Source organism: Seriola dumerili, unplaced genomic scaffold (assembly GCF_002260705.1).
Source record: "Seriola dumerili isolate Sdu_G_001 unplaced genomic scaffold, Sdu_1.0 BDQW01000138.1, whole genome shotgun sequence".
NCBI lineage: Eukaryota > Metazoa > Chordata > Actinopteri > Carangiformes > Carangidae > Seriola > Seriola dumerili.
The window spans coordinates 9,872,668-9,897,212 of record NW_019174393.1 but is presented as its reverse complement, the minus strand read 5'-3'; the positions used below and the strand labels follow the sequence as shown (position 1 = coordinate 9,897,212).

At 41.1% G+C, this 24,545-nt stretch overlaps 1 protein-coding gene across 4 annotated transcripts in view; it reads left to right on the top strand.

The window, feature by feature from the left end:
• The window catches only part of LOC111224565 (metabotropic glutamate receptor 8-like), a 236,060-nt gene that overhangs the window by 167,190 nt on the left and 44,325 nt on the right, over positions 1–24,545 (top strand). For all 4 annotated transcript variants that reach the window (XM_022749107.1, XM_022749106.1, XM_022749109.1 and 1 more), the window contains exon 7: positions 19,825–20,028. In XM_022749107.1, coding sequence (XP_022604828.1) covers positions 19,825–20,028 — 204 coding nt within the window. The remainder of the gene's footprint in view (positions 1–19,824; positions 20,029–24,545) is intronic.

Genomic DNA, 24,545 nt, shown 5'->3' with positions numbered 1-24,545 from the left:
GTAAGGGCTGTGACTCCCATTGACCGTCTATTACTAGCCTTGGCATCTGTGTATGTGGGCGTGTATGTGTCGAGGGCCCTGTAGTCGCGCGACAGAGTCCATTAATTCCAAGTGCTGAGGTTCGCGACCTCTAAATCATCAACACAGAAGCCAATCAGCGGCCTGCTGCTCAAGGTCGCCGTGGTGACACAGCTGATGGGAGGATGTGGAAATGGGTGTGATTATTGCATGTGTTTGTATTTGAGAGGCAGAGACAAATAGAAAGTTAGATGGTGTCAACAAGTGCAAATAAGAAAATGAACAGGAAGAGGGATTGCAAAATAATGCGTGAATGCACAAATTATAAGCAGAGAGGCAGAATTGATAATAGAATCCATGAGTAACAGAGGAAGAATAAATGAGAGAGAGCAAACCAATAAGACCCAGTATGATTGAGAACAGGAAAAGGAAATGAACAGCTCCGGCTGAATGCGAGTACATTTTGCCCAAACACGACCTTAGCCCAATCTCTTGCCTTGTTTGTTGAATATAACCATCGCGACCAACAACAGATACACACAGCAGCAGGCTTTGATTGATACCGGAGCTGTGAAAACGCCTCTATTAGAAAGTATAAATAGTGAAACATATACCCCACTTCCCAAACCAGTGCTGGAGAAAGTATTCGGATCATTTATTTCAATAAAAGCAGCGATATGAAAATACTCTATTACAAGTAAAAGTCCAAATGCCACATCACTGTTACATTATTATATATTATAAGACATAAAAAATAATATATTATGTCATTGCTGCTGCCTTAACATGCATTTTACTCTGGTAGCTAGCTGAGGCAGAGCTAGTTTGAACCATTTTATAACCTATCGGGGAGTTTATTTTATGAAAATGTGTCTTATTTTATAAATTGATCATTTAAAAAAAAATGCAAAATCAGTAAAGTATAGTTACTAACCTTTCAAGTGAATGCAGTGGAGTAGAAAGTACATGTTTTCCCTCTCAGCTGTGATGGAGTAGAAGTATAAACTAGCATGACATGGAAATATCAAGTAAAGTATTATACACATATCTCAGATTTGTACTTGAGTAACTATACATTCCAGAATCACTCTCTCTACTGCTCTCATTACAAATGTGAACATCTGCTGCCTTAGCTTCAACGTTTGAAGATAAATCAGTTAGCTTTGCACAGTTTGAAAGGTAAGACAACAGTTTAGTGATCTTTGATGTCTTTGAATTAATAAATATTACAAAATCAACATTTTATCCGACTACAGGCTCTTTTTTAGTGTGAAGTTATACTATTTTCATCATACTAGTACTACTGAACACGTATTTCCACTTCAAGATTGTCTGCGCACCTTCAGCTGCTTGAATTATTTAAACGTCAATGAATGACCATTCAAACATAAGGAAAATGAATTGCTAAAGGTCAAGGTAAACGTCAGACTTGTTTTGAACCCTGCCTTTGGTTTCCTCTGATGGTGAGTGAGAGAGTCGGTATTTCAGCGGGGGCTTTCTTTCACCGCAACTCACACATCACCTTCTCAAAAGACTCTTTTGTTTGTCTATCATTCCTACTGGCAAGATATTCTTTTAACTTGATGCTTGTGTGAGCGCAAAGTGAATTACATGACGTTAATGCATATTTCATATATATATATATATATATAGCCACTCATGGTGTATATGTAATTTTTTTATCAACATTTTGTCAACACTATACTACCGCCAGTGTCGAACACCCGTTCTCCAGTCCAGTTAATCAATGTTAGTTTTATTTAGAGCACATTACCGCATCTTTCATCTTTCATCATTTCATCTCTCATCAAAAGAATACTAAGCACAAAAGAAAAGGGAAATCCAAGGCACTCCGAGTGAAGTTAAAAGCCTCTTCTTTTTCAGTCGTGGCTGTTATGTTCGCAAGCACATCAGCCAGGACAACTCAGCCACCGGAATAAAACTCTCCTCGGTTGAATGTGTGCAGTCAGGTAAAACTGATGCCTGAGGAAAAGCTGAGTGTAGCAGACGCCAGATCGCAGATAAGCCTACATGCACACTTACATGCTCACAAACACTGACACGCCCTGCAGTGGCTGCAGATAAAATCATGAATGAGTGCACAAGCTGTGTGTGAATTAAATGCGGTACCTTGACGCCTGATCCTTGGTTTTTATAAAGATACAGGTTTATATACTCCTCACTAGGTCTTTCTCACACACATCCACACACTCCCTTTTTTTTTTTAATAAAGCCACTAACCTGAACTACAACACTGAATTCTTAGTGAAATAAAATAATAATTTTTCTATTATTAAAGATCATAAACTGGAGTTTGGGTTTGTCTGGGTCAGCACAGTAATTGGATGAAATAAAAATCTGTATAAATTAAATGCAGGACAGATCTCCAGATGTGTTGGGATACCACATCCTTGTTCTGTGGAACTGGACACAAACACACTGTGACAGGCAAGTGTGCATCCATACACACACACACACACACACACCCCTTCTCTCCACACACGTTTCCACGTGGGCTCATCAATGGATCCATTCCCCCGGTGAACAGCATTGGTTGTGACAGGAGCTATAAGCCTCAGGTACACACAGAGGGATTAAAGTGCAGTGTGAGCAGGAAACAAGGTTGTTACACTGTTGGCTGTTGTTTTGTCTTTGTCTCTTCTTCTCCTGTGTGGGTTGTGAGTTCTGTCACTCTCAAGGGAGTGATACCAATATTTTTTTTATCTTTCTTTTCCTCGGCTTTGGTGATCTTTCTTTTCTTTGTCGACTGTCACATTTAGTCAACTTTCTCTCTGCCTTCTTCTGAAGTTGTCTTTCAACTCTTTAGTGTCCTGCTCCTCCTTTTCCATCAGATGCAAATTGAAAAGGCTTCATTGGCTTGTTTACAAAGCAGTGTATGAATATTGACATAAACCTACAGTACAAAAAGATATTGGAAACAAGTAGTATAAAGTATAAAAGTATAAAACAAAAGGGGGAAGGGGTCGAATACTGTTATCGAATTACTGGAAACTACAGCTCTATCATTAATATATTTCATTATGATGATGATTTTATTCTTTTCTGAAAAATGAAAACAAAACTTGCACTAAAAGCAAAAAAAACAAAAAACAAAACAATCTCCCTGATACATGAATTTGATCTCTCTGTAGATGAACTGGGGACAGGGGACTGTTCCAAAAGTTTGGTCATTACATTTATATAAATCTTGAACAAAGCAGGTGATAATCACCAACCTGTTGTTGTGATTAATGTATTGTTTTAGTGCATGGATTGTTAAGTCACGTGTTACTTAAGCAATTCAGTAATTATTATTATTTTTTTAATAAGGCTACAGAAAATCTCCCCAAAATGACAGCTCTCACAACTGCCTCAGTCATTCTCACAGTCATTTGTTCTCCCTCCCACTGCTGTGTTTGAGTCAAAGCTTAGGTTGCGAACATGGTCACGGAGACTGATCTGCCGTAACATTTTGTTATATTTCGCCATAAATGTGGCAAATAAAAGAAAAGCGAGGTCTGTAAACGACTGTAGACTATTACATCAGCGCTTCCATTTAAATAGTTATGATGGGCCAGCTCTAAGAAGAGCTATTTATAGACCTATTTGTAACATTGTGTATTTTATGCAGCTGTATAGTTTGAATTCGCATTGCTTGTTATGGATGAATCTAGTGTTGCGTGCTGGGTTTAATGGGTCCAATAACACTCAGTCTGAGGTCTTTTCCTTCCAACTAAATGGAGGGAAAGCACATGGGACAGATACGGGCAATGAATAGCAAACCAAGCAATACAGAGCCAATTCCATTTGAGCACTAGGTACAATTAATAGAGGGAAACTGTAAAGCTGAAATGGGTATGTTGGTGCAGACATGGTACACAGTGCACTTTTATGGTCTTCCATGCATTACATTACATGGACACTAGACTGTATATCACAACGCATATTCAGTGTTTTCTATACAACGAAATGTGCTTGGTTATCAGTTCACAAACACTGCTAATTCTTCACCAGATGTTTTTGTTTAACTTGACGTCAAACCTGTAAGAAAAACATGAGGCATACTTTACCACGAGCTTAAGGAATCCGAAAGTATCATTTAAGTGAGACTGTAAAGGGTGTGTGCGGAGAGTGGAAAACTCTGTGAGAGAAAATCCTCTCCTAATAGTTTTAGCTCTCTGGTCTACTTTCCCTGATTAGCGAGATTAGCATGAGGCTGTGGTTCCTTTTGCAGCTGCCTACTGAAGGCTGTGCTGTAGCTTCCTTCCTACTTAATGGGCAAACACAGAAGATTATCAGATGCTTACACACACGCGCCCACATGAAGCTTTGCATTTCCCAAGTTTAACATAAATAATTAATACTTTATAGAGTCTTATTAATGGGAAAATTATCTTCTAAAGGGTACTAGGAAATAGTTTGATGCCCTTGCTTTCTGGACACAAGGATGCTTTTCTTAGTTAAAAAAAAGAAAAGAAAATGCTTTTGGAGATGCAAAGTCTTCATCCAACATTAGCAATGTGTGCATGGATCTGTCTGTGTGAGATTCACACTGCCATTCTAGGAGTTAATTAGATCCTTATTCTTTTTTTTTTTTTTTTTTACTCTCGCGCTAACACATGTTCACTCGCCACGAATGGACCGTATCCTGACAGGGTTTATGGGGAAGAAGCGTTATTAGGCTCACAGGCCTGATAAGCTGTTCCCCTCCCCTGTGAAAAGGCCTCCGGGCCAAACAGACTAAAAGATGGAGACAAACACAGATGGAGAGCTTGATGGACAATTAGAGAGAGAGACGGGCACAGACAGACAGATTGCAGACTGTTAGACTCAGTCAGTGACAGAAGCAGTGTTAGTTTTCAGTAGGTGAGATGAAGTGTCATTTAGCTGCAGTGAAATGACCCCTTTTCATCTTCTTGAGGACTTGGTTATGTAACTGCTTGAATAGATGACTCTGTGTGCGTGTGTGTGTGTGTGTGTGTGTGTGTGTGTGTGTGTGTGTGTGTGTGTGCATGACTGATTCCTATGATGCACTCATACCACGTGCCTGTATGCTTACACACAGAAACTTCATCCGTGCACGGTTATGCACGTGAGACTGCTTGTTGCCATCATAGGTCGTCCTGCACAGTTGAATGCATCTCGCTGCCCATCTGTTACTGTAAACTCACAGACACACAGAGACACACACACACACACACACACACACACACATACACACACACACACACACACACACACACACACACACACAGTAATCCATCTTGAGCAGGTCTAGGGGACCCTCTGCTCACCGTGTCCCTGTCACACACTTTGTCGCAGATACACACCCAGCAGCACGCCTGAAAATGGATACAGACAGAAAGCCAGTGGATCACACAAATTAGATAAACAAGCACAAATAGAAAGGCAGAGGCAAGCACAGAGATAATACAAATGTGTGTGTTTGAGGTTATGTGCTCAGAATATTGTGTGTTAAGGTGTAAAGGTGTGTTTTCCTTTACTCACCTTGGCGTGGTTACATCAGCGTGGTTTACAACTCGACGAATCAATGTGAACTGAGCTGAGTCAGCACACAGCGAGTTGAAAGCACTAGAACAAGCTGCAAATATAACATCGTCTTAAAATTGTTATGGCGAATGTGTTAGCAGCAGACACGGAACGTCGTTAGCACTAATTCTCTGTGGGTTCGTAACCACGGGCAACCCCTTTCACATTGCATATGGTCATTTGAACCATTACTAATCAAAAATATTGATTCGTTTTACAAACAAGTCAACCAGAAACTAGTGCAGTGCAGTTAGTAAAAAGTTTAAAACAGCATTGCACAACTTTAAGACAAAACCTTTCATCCTAACAAAATTCTTATGATTGGATTATGGTCTCTATAGCTCATACTATGTCCTTACTGTTTAAGATGTTAATAGGAGAAGGAACAAATGAGGTTTTAAAACGATTGAGTCTCCGCTGGGGTTCTCTACATCGTCTGCCAGAGGGTGAAAGCTCATACTCGTAGGAGTGGAGGACATGACGTAGACCAGCCAGTATTCTCTGCTCGTGCATGTAGATCGAAGGGACCGGTGTCCTTTCCTCCCTAATGACAAGATGGACAAATGTGGATATTAACTGGATATTGTACTGAGAGGTTGCTGTACCATGCCTGTATCCTGTACCTGATTCCTACCTGCCTGGTAGAAACAGATACGTACGTTCCTAGTCAACCTCTTACACTCTGAAGCCCTCTCAAACAGTGAAACCCCTGCTGTCTGGAGCGTAGGCAGTCAGCACGGGCCTGCTAAGTAAACATGCTAACAGTGTGGGCACCAAGATGCTTATAAGAGCATAACTGCTTCATGGGAGTGTTGTGGATAATCACCAGGCTATGATCAGCTACTGCACAATCTCATCAGTTTTCTTCACATACAAAATGAGGGGGTTTGCATCACACCAATGTACAAAATTCTCCCTATCTAGTACTAGGGTGATATATCATCGTCTCTGTGCAATAAACGAAGGATAACAGTGTCATGTCATCAAATAGTGTGTAATGATAGTAATAATATGTGGTTATGTGGGTGTATGCTCACACACTCATTTGTATACGATGTGAAAAGCAGTGGACAGCTCGTCGTCGACACTTTTTTATGTATGCTTTTACACGCTTTGTACGATCTGTCAGAAAAGAGAGATTTAATATTTAATTTAATTTAATAATCAAAGGGTTGACGCTCATCTCTTTCATGTTTCGGGATAGATAGGTAAAGGCCGAAGGCTGTTGAAAGCTGAACAAATACCAACAAAACGCTGGCGTGCTTAAGCTTTGGCGTCTTCCAGATGCTTAAGAATCAGATGGGCATATTGGAAAGGATCTTACAATGGATTCGTATCTTCTGTGAGTGAGGAAGCCAAATATTTTTCACTTCATCATAATGGAAGTTAACACACNAACAGTGTCATGTCATCAAATAGTGTGTAATGATAGTAATAATATGTGGTTATGTGGGTGTATGCTCACACACTCATTTGTATACGATGTGAAAAGCAGTGGACAGCTCGTCGTCGACACTTTTTTATGTATGCTTTTACACGCTTTGTACGATCTGTCAGAAAAGAGAGATTTAATATTTAATTTAATTTAATAATCAAAGGGTTGACGCTCATCTCTTTCATGTTTCGGGATAGATAGGTAAAGGCCGAAGGCTGTTGAAAGCTGAACAAATACCAACAAAACGCTGGCGTGCTTAAGCTTTGGCGTCTTCCAGATGCTTAAGAATCAGATGGGCATATTGGAAAGGATCTTACAATGGTTTCGTATCTTCTGTGAGTGAGGAAGCCAAAGTCACTGTTTTAACCTGCGGTTTGTTTGCGTTTTAAGCACAGTCATGTATGTTGGTATTAAGTGTTCTGTATTGTGGACTGAGTTTACCAGAGGTGGTTTAGGTTTAGCTGCGTAAGCATTTTTAACATTACCATAACGTTTGTCTAAAATCTTGTTGTGCCGTTTTTTTACATGTAACATATCGATCAAAACCAGGGAGGGGGTAACTCGAGCTCGCAGTGGTTAAGGTGGATGAAAGGGTGAAAATAGGGGGGCCCCACAGGTGTAAGCTGCAGCTGATGGTGAACACAGTCTGCTGCGGCCCTCTCCACATCCCTGCTGGTAGGGACATAGACCGCATGATGACGATAATGTTATCTGAACTCCCTCGGGAGGTGAAACGGTCTCATACTGAGACGGAGAAGTTCAGCGTGAAGGGTTACAGACAAGTTTCTCCAATTGTGTATTTAGTGGCACAGTTGTTACTCACAAACACACACAGATGCCTCGATGCTTGTCCTTCCCCAACCATTAGTTTCTCTCTGAGTGGATGGGAGAGAGAGAGAAACCCTCTATTCTAACCAGGGAGTTGTGTTTCTCAACGCAAAAGTCGGCATAAAGTCCTTAATCCGATGTTGCTCACCAAAAAAAAAAATGGAACGACTATTAAAACAATCAAATACGGCGCTAAACTACATAAGCACAGGTTGCAAAAACTTTTTTTTAACCAGCTTTTCTCCACGAAAATGAGCAGTTACATAATGTGGCTAAACAGGGGATTTGTCTGTTCCTGGTCTGATTGTCTGACTGCTCATGCTCCTTGCTCCCTGTTTGGACTCGTATCTCCAGGTCTCTGCAATTAACTTTAGGAGTAAAGTGTTATCACAGCTGATAAGAATAATGACCCAAACTATGGAAAACAGACCTAAGTTTTAAGCACTGATTTTGCTTTTCCCAATTCAGCTTCTTTTTCATTTTCTAAACGGTGATTGAAGGCGAGATGGCTTCCTGACCTAATGACTTTAAAAAGACTAACACAGTTGACAGTAATGTGAGCCAGAGCCAAATTTATCACTATGTTTACTTCCATCTTCCTTGTTCCTGATTGTGCAAGGACAACGTGTAGGAATATCCAAATAAAAAATGTGTATTGCATAACAGCAGGTGTGTGCATCTCCGAGCGGACGTGCAAATACACACGTCTGCGAGGAGTTGTTTCAGGTTAGAAAGAACAAGTGCTGCTCTACTAATGTGATTTTACGCTTCGTCCTCTCTTCAACAATACCTGTTTTCTCAGTCGCCCGCCTCCACCGTCTCCCCCTCTCTTCTCCTCTCCTCTCTCTCGGATTCTGTTGTTACCAACTGCGACAGCGTGGCAGGTTTTGTTTTCACCTCGTGAGTCTGTGTATGTGTGTCATCATGGCAAAATGTGTCCCTGGAGACACCTACTGTAGCGGGGACTACCACAGAGGCGTTTTGTGGGTACTTTGGCAGGCGTTTATACGTCCGTGGACAGATGTTATCGTGCGATAGAATCACAACCGTGCGAGATAAAGTCGCAAACTTTTACAGGTGTGTAGTTGCGATCAAAATGAAAGGCCAAGTGCGACGACGGTGCTCATGGGTTGGAATATCCACACGTTGACAGGCGTCACGGCTGGTGTGATCCTATTTCTTATTATTTCTCTCAACCGTCGTTCCATGAAACTATCTTCTATTTATCATCTCGTTCCTGCCTCTGCTCTTCTGCCTTCACTTCTCTTTTTGTTCCATCTGTCTCCCTCCCTTTGTGTGTGCATTAGAGTGTGTGCATGTACTGTATATGTTCCTTTTCAAGAGTGGGACGATAGCAGGCCCATGGACATACAACACACATTCCTTCAGTGACACAAATGTTTATTTGTGCTTACGAAAGGAGATTACAAGAAGAATGGAGTGACAAGAGGAAATGAAAAAAATTGAAGGCAGTGACAGAGAGAGAGAGGGAGCTAATGAGCACAGCCAAATTGTGCAAGGACAGTGATTCAGCATAATATGAATAATGACTAATGAATAATTTATATTAGCTTGGTTCAGTAGAAATATATACTCACGATAATGTAGAGATGTAATATATATTAGCCACATGTGTCAGTGGCATCACATTATTCATGAAAAGTGGTGTTCTGCAGCGAATTGCTCTTTACAAAGCAGAAAAGAATCTCCCCGCAGTCTGACGGGCGGTCCGAGGAGAGGAGGGAGAGTAGATGAAAGACGAGGATACGAATGCAGAAGCCAGCTCGGAGAGAACTGTTCAGTCAGTAGAATAACCCCAACAGGAAGTCAGCAGGGGAGTCAAACAGTAGTCTTGCAATTAAAATGAAATTTTGGTTTATTAGAAGTTGGGGCTCATTTTTGTAGTTTTAGCCACAATTTCTATCAGTAAAAACAACATTGTATTCAGCAAGTTGATTCCTGAGATCTGGGAATGCTACAACATTTCTTAAAAGGATGTCTGATGGGGAGCAAACACAAGCAATTACATGATCATTCCAGGCGGAAAAGTGGTGTTCCACTGCACTCTCTGTTTGAACGTTTCATTTTTTAATTTTATTTTTAAAATTTTTCCCCACACACCGCATGACTGATGGCCGTTTTCCCGAAGTGAGCTCTATTGCATCCGTAATCACACTCAACGGTGATGTCACCATGTACTGATACACCCTGAAGTACACTTGGAGATCCCTGCCACAAGGGGCGGAGTTAAACCGCAGGAGGTCAGGAGGTGTTAAGTTGCTAACATTTGCTTACTAAGCATCCAGCAGTTCTGGAGCAACATTAACATTGATTTGAAGTTGTTTCTGGCCAAGTTGAAGTTCAGTATTCACTTTCTTTTAGCTCCATTTCGATGATCTGTAACATCTCCTGAGGGAAATATCTGGCTCTTCAGCAAACCCTCAGGTTAGCAAAACATATTTGAAGGAGAAAGCGAAGGCAAACATTGGAATTATTTTCCAAACTCTGTAACATGTTTAACAATTTTACAGTAGTCCCCGTGGGTTCAAACTTTGACCTACACTGCTTGATGTTTTTTGGGACTTTTAGCAAGTCAATTTACAATTTCAATACAATTTTAAACTTACCTCGACTTGGTTTACATAATAATCTATTTTAACTGCTATTAGCAGCACTGACACCAGTTTCCCAGATCCCAGCAATGGCAACAACTACAAAAAGATAATGAACGGGAACTTTCTTTGTATAGAAAGTTGCTGTTCTGCCATCAAACCAGCCTTTTAACAAACTCCGGCGTTCCCACATTTTCTCGTCAAAAACTGAAAACTGATTTATTGCGCCAATGTTTCCCTGGGAATTGACGGTTGACTTCTTGACAGACACACCGGCACATTTGTACAAACACAGACACATACTTGAATCTAATGGCTGGCATTTGTGCAGCAGTGTATTGACATAACCCTTGGCTTCACTGCTCTCTTGTCAAATCATGTAAAGCAGAATCTCTGTCTGATGCTCATTTCCTATTCTCTCCTATTGATTATTCATTTCTGTCTTGGCAGATTAGCCCTGAAGCTAGTGCAGAGCCAGGAAAAAAGTATGGTTATAACAAGAGATCTGTGGGTGCGTGTTGTGTAACATGTGGGTTTTCGTGGGCGGGTTATTGCGAATAAAGCAAAAACATATTTAAGCAAAAACAGGTGCATGTATGTGTATTGTTATGACACTGCATAATGTCTATGAATTATGATGTGTATGTGGGCAGCATCTCCCCATCCTGTCATCTCCCTGACGGCTTCAGACATGTTTGATAGATTAGAAAAAAACTAATTAAGCAACCTTTATGGAAATGCATTCATTGCCATTTGAACTAAATTTGCATTATTCTGAGATTTATAAATAAATTTCCCCGCTTAATTATTCCCAGATTTATCTAATCTGCATCTTAAAAAGGAAAATGAATGCGTGCGTATATGCATATGTGAGCCCGCCTGAGAAAACAGAGAGAAGGGGAAGAAAAGGAAAGAGGGGAGAAAAAAAAAAAATCTTCTTTTAGGCGACGGGAGTGGAGAAGGAGGGAACTAAATATGTGTTCCTAATTGATGTTTAATTAAGGAGCTTGTCCGAATCATTAGTCTGTCTGTCATCCATGGTACCATCAATCACTGTGTGTGTGTGTGTGTGTGTGTGTGTGTGTGTGTGTGTAAAACCTGGCTGGCACACTGGTCCATGAAGGCATCCATCAAGGCACTTAGCCAGTCAGCATTCTTGCATTAGCCTCACCTCACTGCCTGCCACTGTATCGGTTTGTGTTTTGCATTAGACATAGCACTGGCTTCACTCGCGAGGCAGTGAAGCACATATTACTCCGGCACAAATCTCATTGTGGAGTCTCCTGGTAAATGATCCAGGAGCTCCGGGGCATGACTTTGAGTGTTGCGGCTTAACAAGTGTTTGTTTGTTCTAACGCCGTGGTGATGGCAGGACTGAAGACACAGCCTCCTCTAATGGAACACAATGTTATTTTAATCCTTTCTCAATCAGAGTAAGCACAAACCTTACTGTATATGTAGCATGTATAATAAAGTCTGCAACACTCGAGAAGGCACCTGAGGCACTTAACTTCCAGTGGCCAAACACCAGCAGATTGGTTGCGAGAAGGATGATTCCCGGGTTTGAATGTGATTAGATGTGATTAGAAGATTAAAGAACCATAATGGTGATCTTGCATATATATTAAAAATCCTGAACATTGCACCTAACCATTTTCCAAAGCATTTTTTTTCTGTATTGATACATTATGGGAAGTAATTAGGTAATAAAAAGTTGTTATACTGAGAGTTGAAAAAGCAATTTGCAGAAACTAAAAACTTGGTTTGCTGTGAACATTTTGTTCACTTTATAGTTTTATCAAAGTTACATTGTTGTTGTATGGTAATGCAGGTATGTGCAGGGACTTTGTTGGTGCGTTCAAGTTTCGGGTTCTTGTGAAGAACTCCCACAATGAAGACTGAAAATACGGCTGCCTTACAGCAATTTCCTTTTCTTTTCTTTTTTTTTTCCTGCGCTTTAATACACTGCTGGCCTGAACCAATAGCTGCCTGGAAGTCACACAGGAAATCAGTCAACATCTGTATGTGTTCATATATATCCAGGATAAATGTTGCAATGCTTAGTCTTTATACATTATGTACGTGCAAAAAATAATGCATTGGTCTTTGAAGAAACTCATAATTAAACATGATGATGCCAAAATCCAAATAATGACAAATAATGACCAGAATCTGAGTTTTTCTCCAAGATTTCAGCTTGTTAGACAATAGGTTTCAGCTCTTCACTTCTACTCTTAAGGTTATATTTGGATTGCTGTTCCGTCCTCTAACCCTGATGTTCTTACCAGTGTGAGTCATAGTACTGTGCCACCACCTCTGCATTGATGCTGAAGTGCCAGGTCAGACCGTTCAAGTAGGGTGTCATGTTGTTTAAAAGATATCCGAGGAGGTCTATTTCAGAATGCAGTATCAATTTTGAACAATGATAATGATAAAAAAAATACCACCATGTCTTAATCTTCAGAGGCCTCTTTAAAGTACTGGCTTTAAAGGTGACATTTTCTGCTAGCATTCAGTTTGTAATAGCAGGTGTCAGGATCTACAAACAGCAGATTATCTTAATTTCAAACAAAACTTTCATCATGAAATCATTTTTGAACAAAGTTCCTGCACTGCCTGTGGCTTTTATTAAACAGAACCGAGATCAGGAACACATTTGTACAGATCCAGAAACAGAACACAGCGCCCTGCCCTGCATGCCTATGCAACAAGAACAAATAATCAACCACAAAAATATGCAAATGACTCGGAGGCAGATAGGGAAATGATTGCATCCTCGTGCACTTTTTTGGTTTGCAGATCTTTTATGAGACATGAAAGTTACTTTTCATCTGTACTTCTGCCTCTCAGAGTTTTTCTTCAAATCTTTTTCGATGCAAATTGTCCCTTTCCAAGTAGCCGACCATCCAAGCTGCCTGTGGTCTTCAATGTCATTAACGATGAGCAGAAAGGCTGAATTTAAGTTAGGAGCTGCCGGCTGGAAAATAGAGTGTAATGCGTATAAGACAGGCAGGGTGCATATTAATACACCAAAATCCATCCCTGTGCATCTCTGTGTCTCTGCCTCCATCTTCCCCTTCATCCCTTCTCATCGCTTCCACTTTCCTCTTGTTCTCACTCAGACACACACAGAAAGAGAGAGTGTATTGTAATGAATAGTAAATATTATTTCAGATATTAAAGAGCCAGTAAAAGACGTCTTTTTTTTATTTCACACCTGCGCACATTATGTGCAGAGATGAAACAGCTGAATTTGTGGCCGCTTCATTGATGTGACAGGCTGTTACTGGCTGCAGACAATGGGCAGATAGATCCAATAAAAGCTGTATTGTATTGTAGTCTTCGCACTCTCAGACACACATACACACACACACACACCCACACCCCTTGCTCTGGTTACAACACCTGACGCAATCCCAGGAAACAGAGACAGTAGTGTTTTCCCAGTTAGCACTGCTCATAACAGCACCAGTCGTTTAACTGTCTCAAGGCAGGATTGCATTTTCTTGCGATATGCTGATTAATGATGCATCGTGTCGTTTCACATCTCATAAGAACAGCAGAGAGAAATTCTCATTATCTCATGACACGTTGATCTATGGCTCAAAGTACAGTGCTTTTGCTTCTATATTTTTTTTTTCTCTGAATGGAAACGTGCACTCACGCTGAATGCAAACAAGTGTGCACCCGTAACACATGCAATACACTCTGGCTTTGTGTAATCATGATTCTGGTCACAAATAATGGCTCCACTCAGTAATCTGATATTTATAGGTTAGTCTTTACAGGTCAAGACAAATTCTTCTATCAATATTCTTCTATTGATATCCTCATTCTAGCCATTTGTAAAGCATCTTTACTCCTCCTCAGGTCTCTCCTTACAAACAGAGAATTCTTAGTGTTTCAGTTCAATTATGAGTTTCCCCTAATTGAACAACCAAGTTTTTCTAAGCTGAATTTGCAAGATGAGCGCAAGCAGCTTGTTTCTTTCATTACCCCAACATTCACTAACTAATTTAAGTACCATTTTAAAGAGACACCTGATTGGCATTGTGTCAGATGTTTTGAAGAAGTTCAAAATATCACTATGCAATTACACCACTGTCAATAGCAATGAAAATCTATATATACTGTACATACTGTACAAGTTTTCGCAGGCATGCAGCCACCCACCAACACTGGTAACCATTGATATTTGGTTTAATGTAGGTTGTGACGTTGGGCGACCAAAATTTTATGTTAGGACGTCAACTGCCAGCATCAATTTGATGTAGAATACTGACGACAGCTGGGTATAAGTTGTGTGGTCAAGTAACCAAAATCGAAACCCAGTAACCAAGACAACGCCATCTGAAAAAAATGAAATACCAACATTCTAGTTGTGAGCAAACCCAACGTCCGCTAAACATCACAATGTCAATTAGCCAACCCGATTTTCATTTCCAACCAAAACTGAACGTCCGTTCGTCAGAGCTCACTATCTCTCTGACGCTACATTCACGTCCAGGACCTGCGGGGATGTAACTGAAATATATTTGACTCCTCCTGTGCGTTTATATCAGTATGCTCCATGTCTACATACAATGCCAACATAGTTGTGTGTAACAGCCTTACTACATAAGCTACAGAGCTACAAAGTAAAGCAGCACATTTAGCCACGTGCTGAGCGCGCGACAGACAGTGGAGAAGTGGAATTTTCTTACCGAAGTATAAGAGATTTTCGTGGATGTTTTAATACTTCTTCTACTAATTACTTTCCTCTGTAATTAAAACTTTTCCACAATGAAAAATGACATGAAGGATTTACGTACAACCTGTAAGCAATCACTGTCCAAACTGTCATGAGGTACGTTTTAGATACTAAAAGATTTATTCTGGTTGGAGTGTCACATTAATGCTGCCCGTGTGCTGTGTAAAGGTACAATACTGCGAAAGCATTTACTAATTAATGTCTTGTTTAGCTTTATTTATGGTCTATTAGCATAATTAGGTCTGTGATTATGATAGGACATTAGGCAGTCAGCTCAAGGGCCTTTTGTTGATTAGTGAGGCTGTATAGAGATATTTCAGAATGCTCTGTCCTCAGACAGTATTATGTACAGCTTTCTGGTTTATGTGGTATGAATGACCAATTTCGCCATACTTAAATTCATATTTCTCACTTTGCTGTGTTACATTCCTGTGATGCAGTGCAATAGAAGTATGCCATATTACCATTTAAGAAACTTTCAGAGATTACAGGCCTTAAGTACAGGATGCATTGTCCTCTGATGCACTAGAAGCAATGCAGTAGATGATTCACTTAATCAGCAACTGCAGATGTGAGTGAGCGTGCATGCATAGATGTCTGAGTTTTATGGATTTGCATTTGTCTGTGAGACAATGAGCCATATGGCGTCCCTGTGTGAGCGTTAATATCAGAAGTTAAAGAGTCCCAGCAGAGAAAGCAGACCACATGTTATCTGACTTTTGGCAAAACAACTGATGTTATGCATAAAAGTGTGTATAAATTAGATGGCTGCGGGTTTCATTTGTGATTGGCTGGGCACACCAAGCATATTCAAAGGCAAACGCATGTCTTTTCATTTGAATCTCACTTCAAATTTAACCACTCACGGGTGAAATACTTAGTTTTATGTTGCTTCAGTTTTATAAAGTTTGAATAGAAACTTAGCAACGGACTGAAAAGCAGAGTTCGACTGTTCTCTTTGGTTTCAAGCCGGTTTCACCGGTGCGTTTTGCCACACCTGTAGCCACGCCCAACGGTGATGTCACAGGGTACACATCTACATCACTGCAGCAAGGTCATGTTTAACCACTGGAGCGCAGAGATTTTCAGGGGATGCCAAGTTATTATATTATTATTATTATCATTATGTTATTATATTATATATCAGTTTAACTTTTAAAACTATCACTGAAGCACTCAGCAAGGCCCTTAATCCTAGAAGTGAAGTTGCTGCAGTGGAGCTAGTGGAGGTTGTGCATCAAGCGGCTGAATGCCAAAGATAGTATTCTTAATGTGTGAATGATGTCCAGGTTGTGTCTTTTAGCAGCAAAGCCAAATTAAACCATAGCTCTTAGTTAAATCCTCGGTATATTAGGAGATAAACTTGAAAGCTGCCACAGCATCATATCATGCCACAGAGATTGGACATCACACAAACGACTGAGTTAAAGGAGGCTGTTGTTTCATTCCCCCAAAAACACATTCTTCTAACAACTTGCTTGCAGTGAATGAATGACTTTCTACATGACACTTATTTCAGCCTATAGCTTAAATGGTTGATCTGTACCATTTTAACCGTCGCTCCGCACAGATTTAAGTGCTGGAACACGCCCGAGTGTTCGACTTCCACATGAGTTCTTTATTTAATGGTAGATCTCCATTCACTGTTTCGGGCATCAGTTGCTAGAGATTAGTGACGAAGGCAGTAAATTGACTCCCAATTGGATCTATCAAGGCAGTTAGCCAGTCAGTTAGTTGCATCAGCTTCACCTTGCTGCACTCCTGTATTGGTTTTTGTTTCCACCAGACACAGTGGTTGGTCAGGTGGAGTGTTCACCTCACCCTGCTGCACACAGGGTTTTGACGGGGCTTAGTAGCATCAATCACATTACTGAGGCTGTTACCAAAATAACCCCAGGGCATGACAAGACCTTTAAACCTCAGAGTAAAAAAAAAAAAACCTTTAAGGCCTCGGTAGTAATTGTTAGACACGTCTTAGCCTGACATCATTAAAATGCTGTAGTTTAAAACAGGTTTTTTTTAGAGAGAAGAAAAACAGCAACACCCCACATTTCAAAATCAGAATAAAAAACAAGATTCATGTGCAGCTATAAAATGTAATAGTTATTTTACACTATACAATTTGTTGGTAACTGGCAGGAAATGAAGACAGTTAAATATAGATTTGGCTGTGAGGTTAGGAAACTGGGCTTGTGGCCAGTATTTCAGAAGCTAATGAGAAAAGCTCTCTCCTCTTTCAGCGACTACTGAGGTGTGAATGTGTGCCATTATGAATGTTGAGCAGGTTGTTGGCCAAAAGGTGTGTACCTCTCCGGATAAATAAAGGTCACTGTCATTTGTGCACCTGGTTTCCTAATGAAATGTCAAATTACAGGCAGTGATACACCAAACAGCGTGTTGGCCAAACCACAACGAGCAACAAGTTTCCTATTTTCATGCCTCTTGCTAGGAAACGACCCGATAGATTTTTGACCCTCAGTCTCAGTCTGTCGCCTTATAGCAAGCAGGTAGTTTTTCCCCGTATACACTGTGGCTTGCTGGATCACCGCCCTGCCCGCGTTCATAAAATCAATTCTGTTTTTGCCTCAACGCCGCCAGCCACAGAAGTTACAGCCAGTTATGTGCAGTCGCGAAGACGAATAGTCACGTATTTAAATCTTTGAAAGGGGCCGGGAAGAGCTGCACTTTGGCGCAGAGGAATGTGGCTCTTACTGGGCCTCGGTAGGAGGGAGAGTGCGCCAACAGGACGGAGAAACACAGCACCGCTGCGTCTAACAGACACAGTAATGGGGAGCGTGTGAGGCTGAATAAGAGAATCGCAATTGAGAGAGAGTAATGCTTTCCTCTTGCTCTCTATTCCTCTTTTCTCTCTCTGCCGCACACGCACGCATTAAATGTCTGTCTGCCTTTTCTCTCCCACCCATTCACGCACACGCACACACACACACACACATATGTAGGTACAGCTTTGTTATCCAGGGACTGAGAGTAGATGAGTTCCATTACCCTGCCATGTCATTGACAATGCTGACTCACCTCCCACACACGCATACACACACACACACACACACACACACACCAGCACCACCAATAAACACACAAATACGGACACGCATACAAAACACCTAAGAGCCTTCTATAAGTGTGGATCGGGTTTCATTCTCAGGACCTCATTAATTCCTTATGGATGCTCATATTGATTGAGGCGGCCTCTGGTCTTGTTAATTCAACTCAGCCCAGACGGGTTTTGATTCAGTTTGAGTTGCCTGAAGGTGACTGCTACTTGTAAGAAATGGGTGAATAAAGGCAAAAGCAGCGGCACAGAAGAGAGGACAGAAAGAGGGAAGATGTGAGAATGAGGGATCAAGGGAAGAAGTCGAGTGGAGAGGAGATGGTGAACGAGAGGGAGACATAAGGATAAGGAAGGGAAAACATAAAAGATAAGAATGGCACAATGAGATAAATTACATTACAAAGGGAAGGAGATAGTTAAATAAAACGTAGGGAGGAGAAAGAAACTTGAACTTTTTTGATGAAAAACAGAGAAAGCGAATGTCATCATCAATTGCTGATTTCCATCTTGATGCATCAAGGAGGTTTTGGTTTCCCCTCTGTTCGTTTTTCATTCGCTCATTATGCTAATGAGTCGTTACATAAAAACCCTCTGAATAAATTGCATTTGTGGAGGGTATTTGCATGTTTATGCATGTCTTTGTGTTATGTATGTGTGAGTGGGACTTTGTGTGTATGCATGCATGTCTACCGTGCATGGAGGGCCAAATGCAAATACACCACCCGTTTTTGTTTCATCGCCACTTGATGAACTTAACCATTACTCTGCAGCAATTAATTACACTGCAGTCATTAGATAAGCCACATAGCTTCATATATATATATATATATTTAAATATATAAAAAGGAAGAAAAAAAACACTGGAGAGACACAAAAGAGAGCATCTGACTAGCTAAATGAACATTGTATATGAGATCAGATTAAAGGATATAACTGCACAAGACAAATAGTCATTAACACAGCCATGTGACATGAGTCAGAAAGAGGACAAAGTCTATTCTGTCTGCCCGGGACACTTTCTTACCTTCCCCTCATACATGGAAATGCCATTATCAGTGGCTCAGAAGATGTAAAGAAGGAACATGTTGTTCTTTCTTCTGTAACTTTGCTACCAGGGCGAGAATGGATTGAGAGGAGTTATTTGTCAGTGTCAGGCTGAGTGCTCTGCTGCCTCTCTGATGGTCAACCTGTCTTTCCGCAAAGTTCTTTTTCAGTGTTTTCATCTATCTTCTTCTCTCTTTTATGCCCCTTTTCTTATTTGCTTAACCTCAATTTTTCTTTTTTATATGTGACTCGTTGGCTCCCTTTCTTTTTTTCTTTTTTTTTTTTTTTTTACTTCTCCCTGAGCAAAACTCTACCTATATTTCTACTTTCATTTGTCTCAACCTGTCCCATCTCCCTTCACCTAATCTCTGTTACACACATCTATTTTCTTCTGCCATTGTGGATGGAGTTCCGTACGTTGACTGTGTCTTAAATTCAAAATGGCTCCAGCTTGGAAATGGCTTCCTACTTCCTCCCTTTCCCCTCTAACCACTTCTTCTTTTCTTTCTCTCAGGTTTAGAAAAAGTCGGTCGCGATTCCAGTTACGAACAAGAGGGGAAGGTTCAGTTTGTGATGGACGCTGTGTACGCCATGGCCCACGCTTTGCACCGCATGCACCGGGAACTCTGCTACGGCTACCCGGGCCTCTGCCCGCGCATGGCCAGCAACATCGATGGCAAAGAGCTGCTCAGCCACATTCGCGCTGTCAGCTTCAATGGTGAGACTTACACTGGATTTACTCGATGCAAACATATTGATTTCCCCTCCATGGTTGTTATTCTTGAATCGTGGGTTAAAGTTACCTCAATGTACAAAAGTGCTGCTGTTCAATATGAGAATGCGGAATATTTCATTTTGCAGCGGAAATTCATTCAAATATTGATTCACTGACACAATCGTGAACATACGCAGAAAAAGATACTGTGGATGGAAACATTCATGCATACATACGCAGACACGCCGCACCTGACTTCTAGACAGAGCACAGAGATGAACCAGATGAAAGATCTGTAATTAAATAAAGGACTTTTCTGCAAGTTCATGCATGCAGACACAAATGATGTCATAAGGAAGAATATTATGCTATATCGCTGAATTATTCCAGTCATTCAAATCAACAATATGGGTTATTCCTGCAGCACAAAAGGCGAAAGGGGAACTAATTAGAGTCTACATAATGCTTAGACACTGTACAGTAATCCTGTGGCGTTTATCCACCCTGACTTGACTCATTCTGCTCGTACTTTAACAATGCTAAGCTCAGCTCCTCTTCTAATTTGTTTAATCCCGATCATGAAAACACGTCATGCCGCTTTTCACCTTCAAACTGAAGTTAAGCTCGCTGCTTCGCCCAAACATCGCATCTGTTCATCTGTTTGCATTTTGCTTAATGCCGATGGTGATTTGGTCTTGTATCACTTTGAACCTGTAGCGCTTAATCTTTCACCCCCCACCCCACCCCACCCCACCCCCCCATTCAGTGCGGTGAACAGACGTAGCAAATTGGAAACATGTGTCACATCCAGCCACTAATTATGGCGCTACAGCAGCCACTGACGCACCCAAAGATGTGTTAGGAGTGACAGAGGTGAGGGGGGGGGGGGGGTGGGTGGGGTGGGGTGGGGGGTTGAAAGATTAAGCGCTACAGGTTCAAAGTGATACAAGACCAAATCACCATCGGCATTAAGCAAAATGCAAACAGATGAACAGATGCGATGTGTGGGCGAAGCAGCGAGCTTAACTTCAGTTTGAAGGTGAAAAGCGGCATGACGTGTTTTCATGATCGGGATTATAACAAATTAGAAGAGGAGCTGAGCTTAGCATTGTTAAAGTACGAGCAGAATGAGTCAAGTCAGGGTGGATAAACGCCACAGGATTACTGTACAGTGTCTAAGCATTATGTAGACTCTAATTATGTTCCCCTTTCGCCTTTTGTGCTGCAGGAATAACCCATATTGTTGATTTGAATGACTGGAATAATTCAGCGATATAGCATAATATTCTTCCTTATGACATCATTTGTGTCTGCATGCATGAACTTGCAGAAAAGTCTCTTATTTAATTACAGATCTTTCATCTGGTTCATCTCTGTGCTTCTGTCTAGAAGTCAGGTGCGGCGTGTCTGCGTATGTATGCATGAATGTTTCCATCCACAGTAATCTTTTTCTGCGTATGTTCACGATTGTGTCAGTGAATCAATATTTGAATGAATTTCCGCCTGCAAAATGAAATATTTCCGCATTCTCATATTGAACAGCAGCACTTTTGTACATTGAGGTAACTTAACCCACGATTCAAGAATAACAAACCATGGAGGGGAAATCAATATGTTTGCATCAGAGTAAATCCAGTGTAAGTCTCACCATTGAAGCTGACAGCGCGAATGTGGCTGAGCAGCTCTTTGCCATCGATGTTGTTGCGCATGCGCGGGCAGAGGCCCGGGTAGCCGTAGCAGAGTTCCCGGTGCATGCGGTGCAAAGCGTGGGCCATGGCGTACACAGCGTCCATCACAAACTGAACCTTCCCCTCTTGTTCGTAACTGGAATCGCGACCGACTTTTTCTAAACCTGAGAGAAAGAAAAGAAGAAGTGGTTAAGAGGAAAGGGAGGAAGTAGGAAGCCATTTTCCAAGCTGGAGCCATTTTGAATTTAAGACACAGTCAACGTACGGAACTCCATCCACAATGGCAGAAGAAAATAGATGTGTGTAACAGAGATTAGGTGAAGGGAGATGGGACAGGTTGAGACAAATGAAAGTAGAAATATAGGTAGAGTTTTGCTCAGGGAGAAGTAAAAAAAAAAAAAAAAAGAAAAAAAGAAAGGGAGCCAACGAGTCACATATAAAAAAGAAAATTGAGGTTAAGCAAATAAGAAAAGGGCATAAAAGAGGAGAGAAGATAGATGAAAAACACTGAAAAAGAACTTTGCGGAAAGACAGGTTGACCATCAGAGAGGCAGCAGAGCACTCAGCCTGACACTGACAAATAACTCCTCTCAATCCATTCTCGCCCTGGTAGCAAAGTTACAGAAGAAAAGAACAACATTGTCCTTCTTTACATCTTCTGAGCCACTGATAATGGCATTTCCATGTATGAGGGGAAGGTAAGAAAGGTTCCCGGGCAGACAGAATAGACTTTGTCCTCTTTCTGACTCATGTCACATGGCTGTGTTAATGACTATTTGTCTTGTGCAGTTATATCCTTTTAATCTGATCTCATATCAATGTTCATTTAGCTAGTCAGATGCTCTCTTTTGTGTTTCTCCAGTGTTTTTTTCTTCCTTTTTATATATTTAAATATATATATATATATATATATATGAAGCTATGTGGCTTATCTAATGACTGCAGTGTAATTAATTGCTGCAGAGTAATGGTTAAGTTCATCAAGTGGCGATGAAACAAAAACGGGTGGTGTATTTGCATTTGGCCCTCCATGCACGGTAAGACATGCATGCATACACACAAAGTCCCACTCACACATACACATAACACAAAGACATGCATAAACATGCAAAATACCCTCCACAAATGCAAATTTATTCAGAGGGTTTTTATGTAACGACTCATTAGCATAATGAGCGAATGAAAAACGAACAGAGGGGAAACCAAAACCTCCTTGATGCATCAAGATGGAAATCAGCAATTGATGATGACATTCGCTTTCTCTGTTTTTCATCAAAAAAGTTTCAAGTTTCTTTCTCCTCCCTAACGTTTTATTTAACTATCTCCTTCCCTTTGTAATGTAATTTATCTCATTGTGCCATTCTTATCTTTTTATGTTTTCCCTTCCTTATCCTTATGTCTCCCTCTCGTTCACCATCTCCTCTCCACTCGACTTCTTCCCTTGATCCCTCATTCTCACATCTTCCCTCTTTCTGTCCTCTCTTCTTGTGCGCTGCTTTTGCCTTTATTCACCCATTTCTTACAAGTAGCAGTCACCTTAGCACAACTCAAACTGAATCAAAACCCGTCTGGGCTGAGTTGAATTAACAAGACCAGAGGCCGCCTCAATCAATATGAGCATCCATAAGGAATTAATGAGGTCCTGAGAATGAAACCCGATCCACACTTATAGAAGGCCTTTAGGTTGTTTTGTATGCGTGTCCGTATTTGTGGTGTTTATTGGTGGTGCTGCGTGTGTGTGTGTGTGTGTGTGTGTGTGTGTATGCGTGTGTGGGAGGTGAGTCGAGCATTGTCAATGACATGGCAGGGTAATGGAACTCATCTACTCTCAGTCCCTGGATAACAAAGCTGTACCTACATATGTGTGTGTGTTGTGTGTGCTGTGCTGTGTGTGAATGGGTGGGAGAGAAAAGGCAGACAGACATTTAATGCGTCGCGTGTGCGGCAGAGAGAGAAAAGAGGAATAGAGAGCAAGAGGAAAGCATTACTCTCTCTCAATTGCGATTCTCTTATTCAGCCTCACACCTCCCCATTACTGTGTCTGTTAGACGCAGCGGTGCTGTGTTTCTCCGTCCTGTTGGCGCACTCTCCCTCCTACCGAGGCCCAGTAAGAGCCACATTCCTCTGCGCCAAAGTGCAGCTCTTCCCGGCCCCTTTCAAAGATTTAAATACGTGACTATTCGTCTTTGCGCGACTGCACATAACTGGCTGTAACTTCTGTTGGCTGGCGGCGTTGAGGCAAAAACAGAATTGATTTTATGAACGCGGGCAGGGCGGTGATCCAGCAAGCCACAGTGTATACGGGGAAAAAACTACCTGCTTGCTATAAGGCGACAGACTGAGACTGAGGGTCAAAAATCTATCGGGTCGTTTCCCTAGCAAGAGGCATGAAAATAGGAAACTTGTTGCTCGTTGTGGTTTGGCCAACACGCTGTTTGGTGTATCACTGCCTGTAATTTGACATTTCATTAGGAAACCAGTGCACAAAGACAGTGACCTTTATTTATCCGGAGAGGTACACACCTTTTGGCCAACAACCTGCTCAACATTCATAATGGCACACATTCACACCTCAGTAGTCGCTGGAAAGAGGAGAGAGCTTTTCTCATTAGCTTCTGAAATACTGGCCACAAGCCCAGTTTCCTAACCTCACAGCCAAATCTATATTTAACTGTCTTCATTTCCTGCCAGTTACCAACAAAATTGTATAGTGTAAAATAACTATTACATTTTATAGCTGCACATGAATCTTGTTTTTTATTCTGATTTTGAAATGTGGGGTGTTGCTGTTTTTCTTCTCTCTAAAAAAACCTGTGTTTAAACTACAGCATT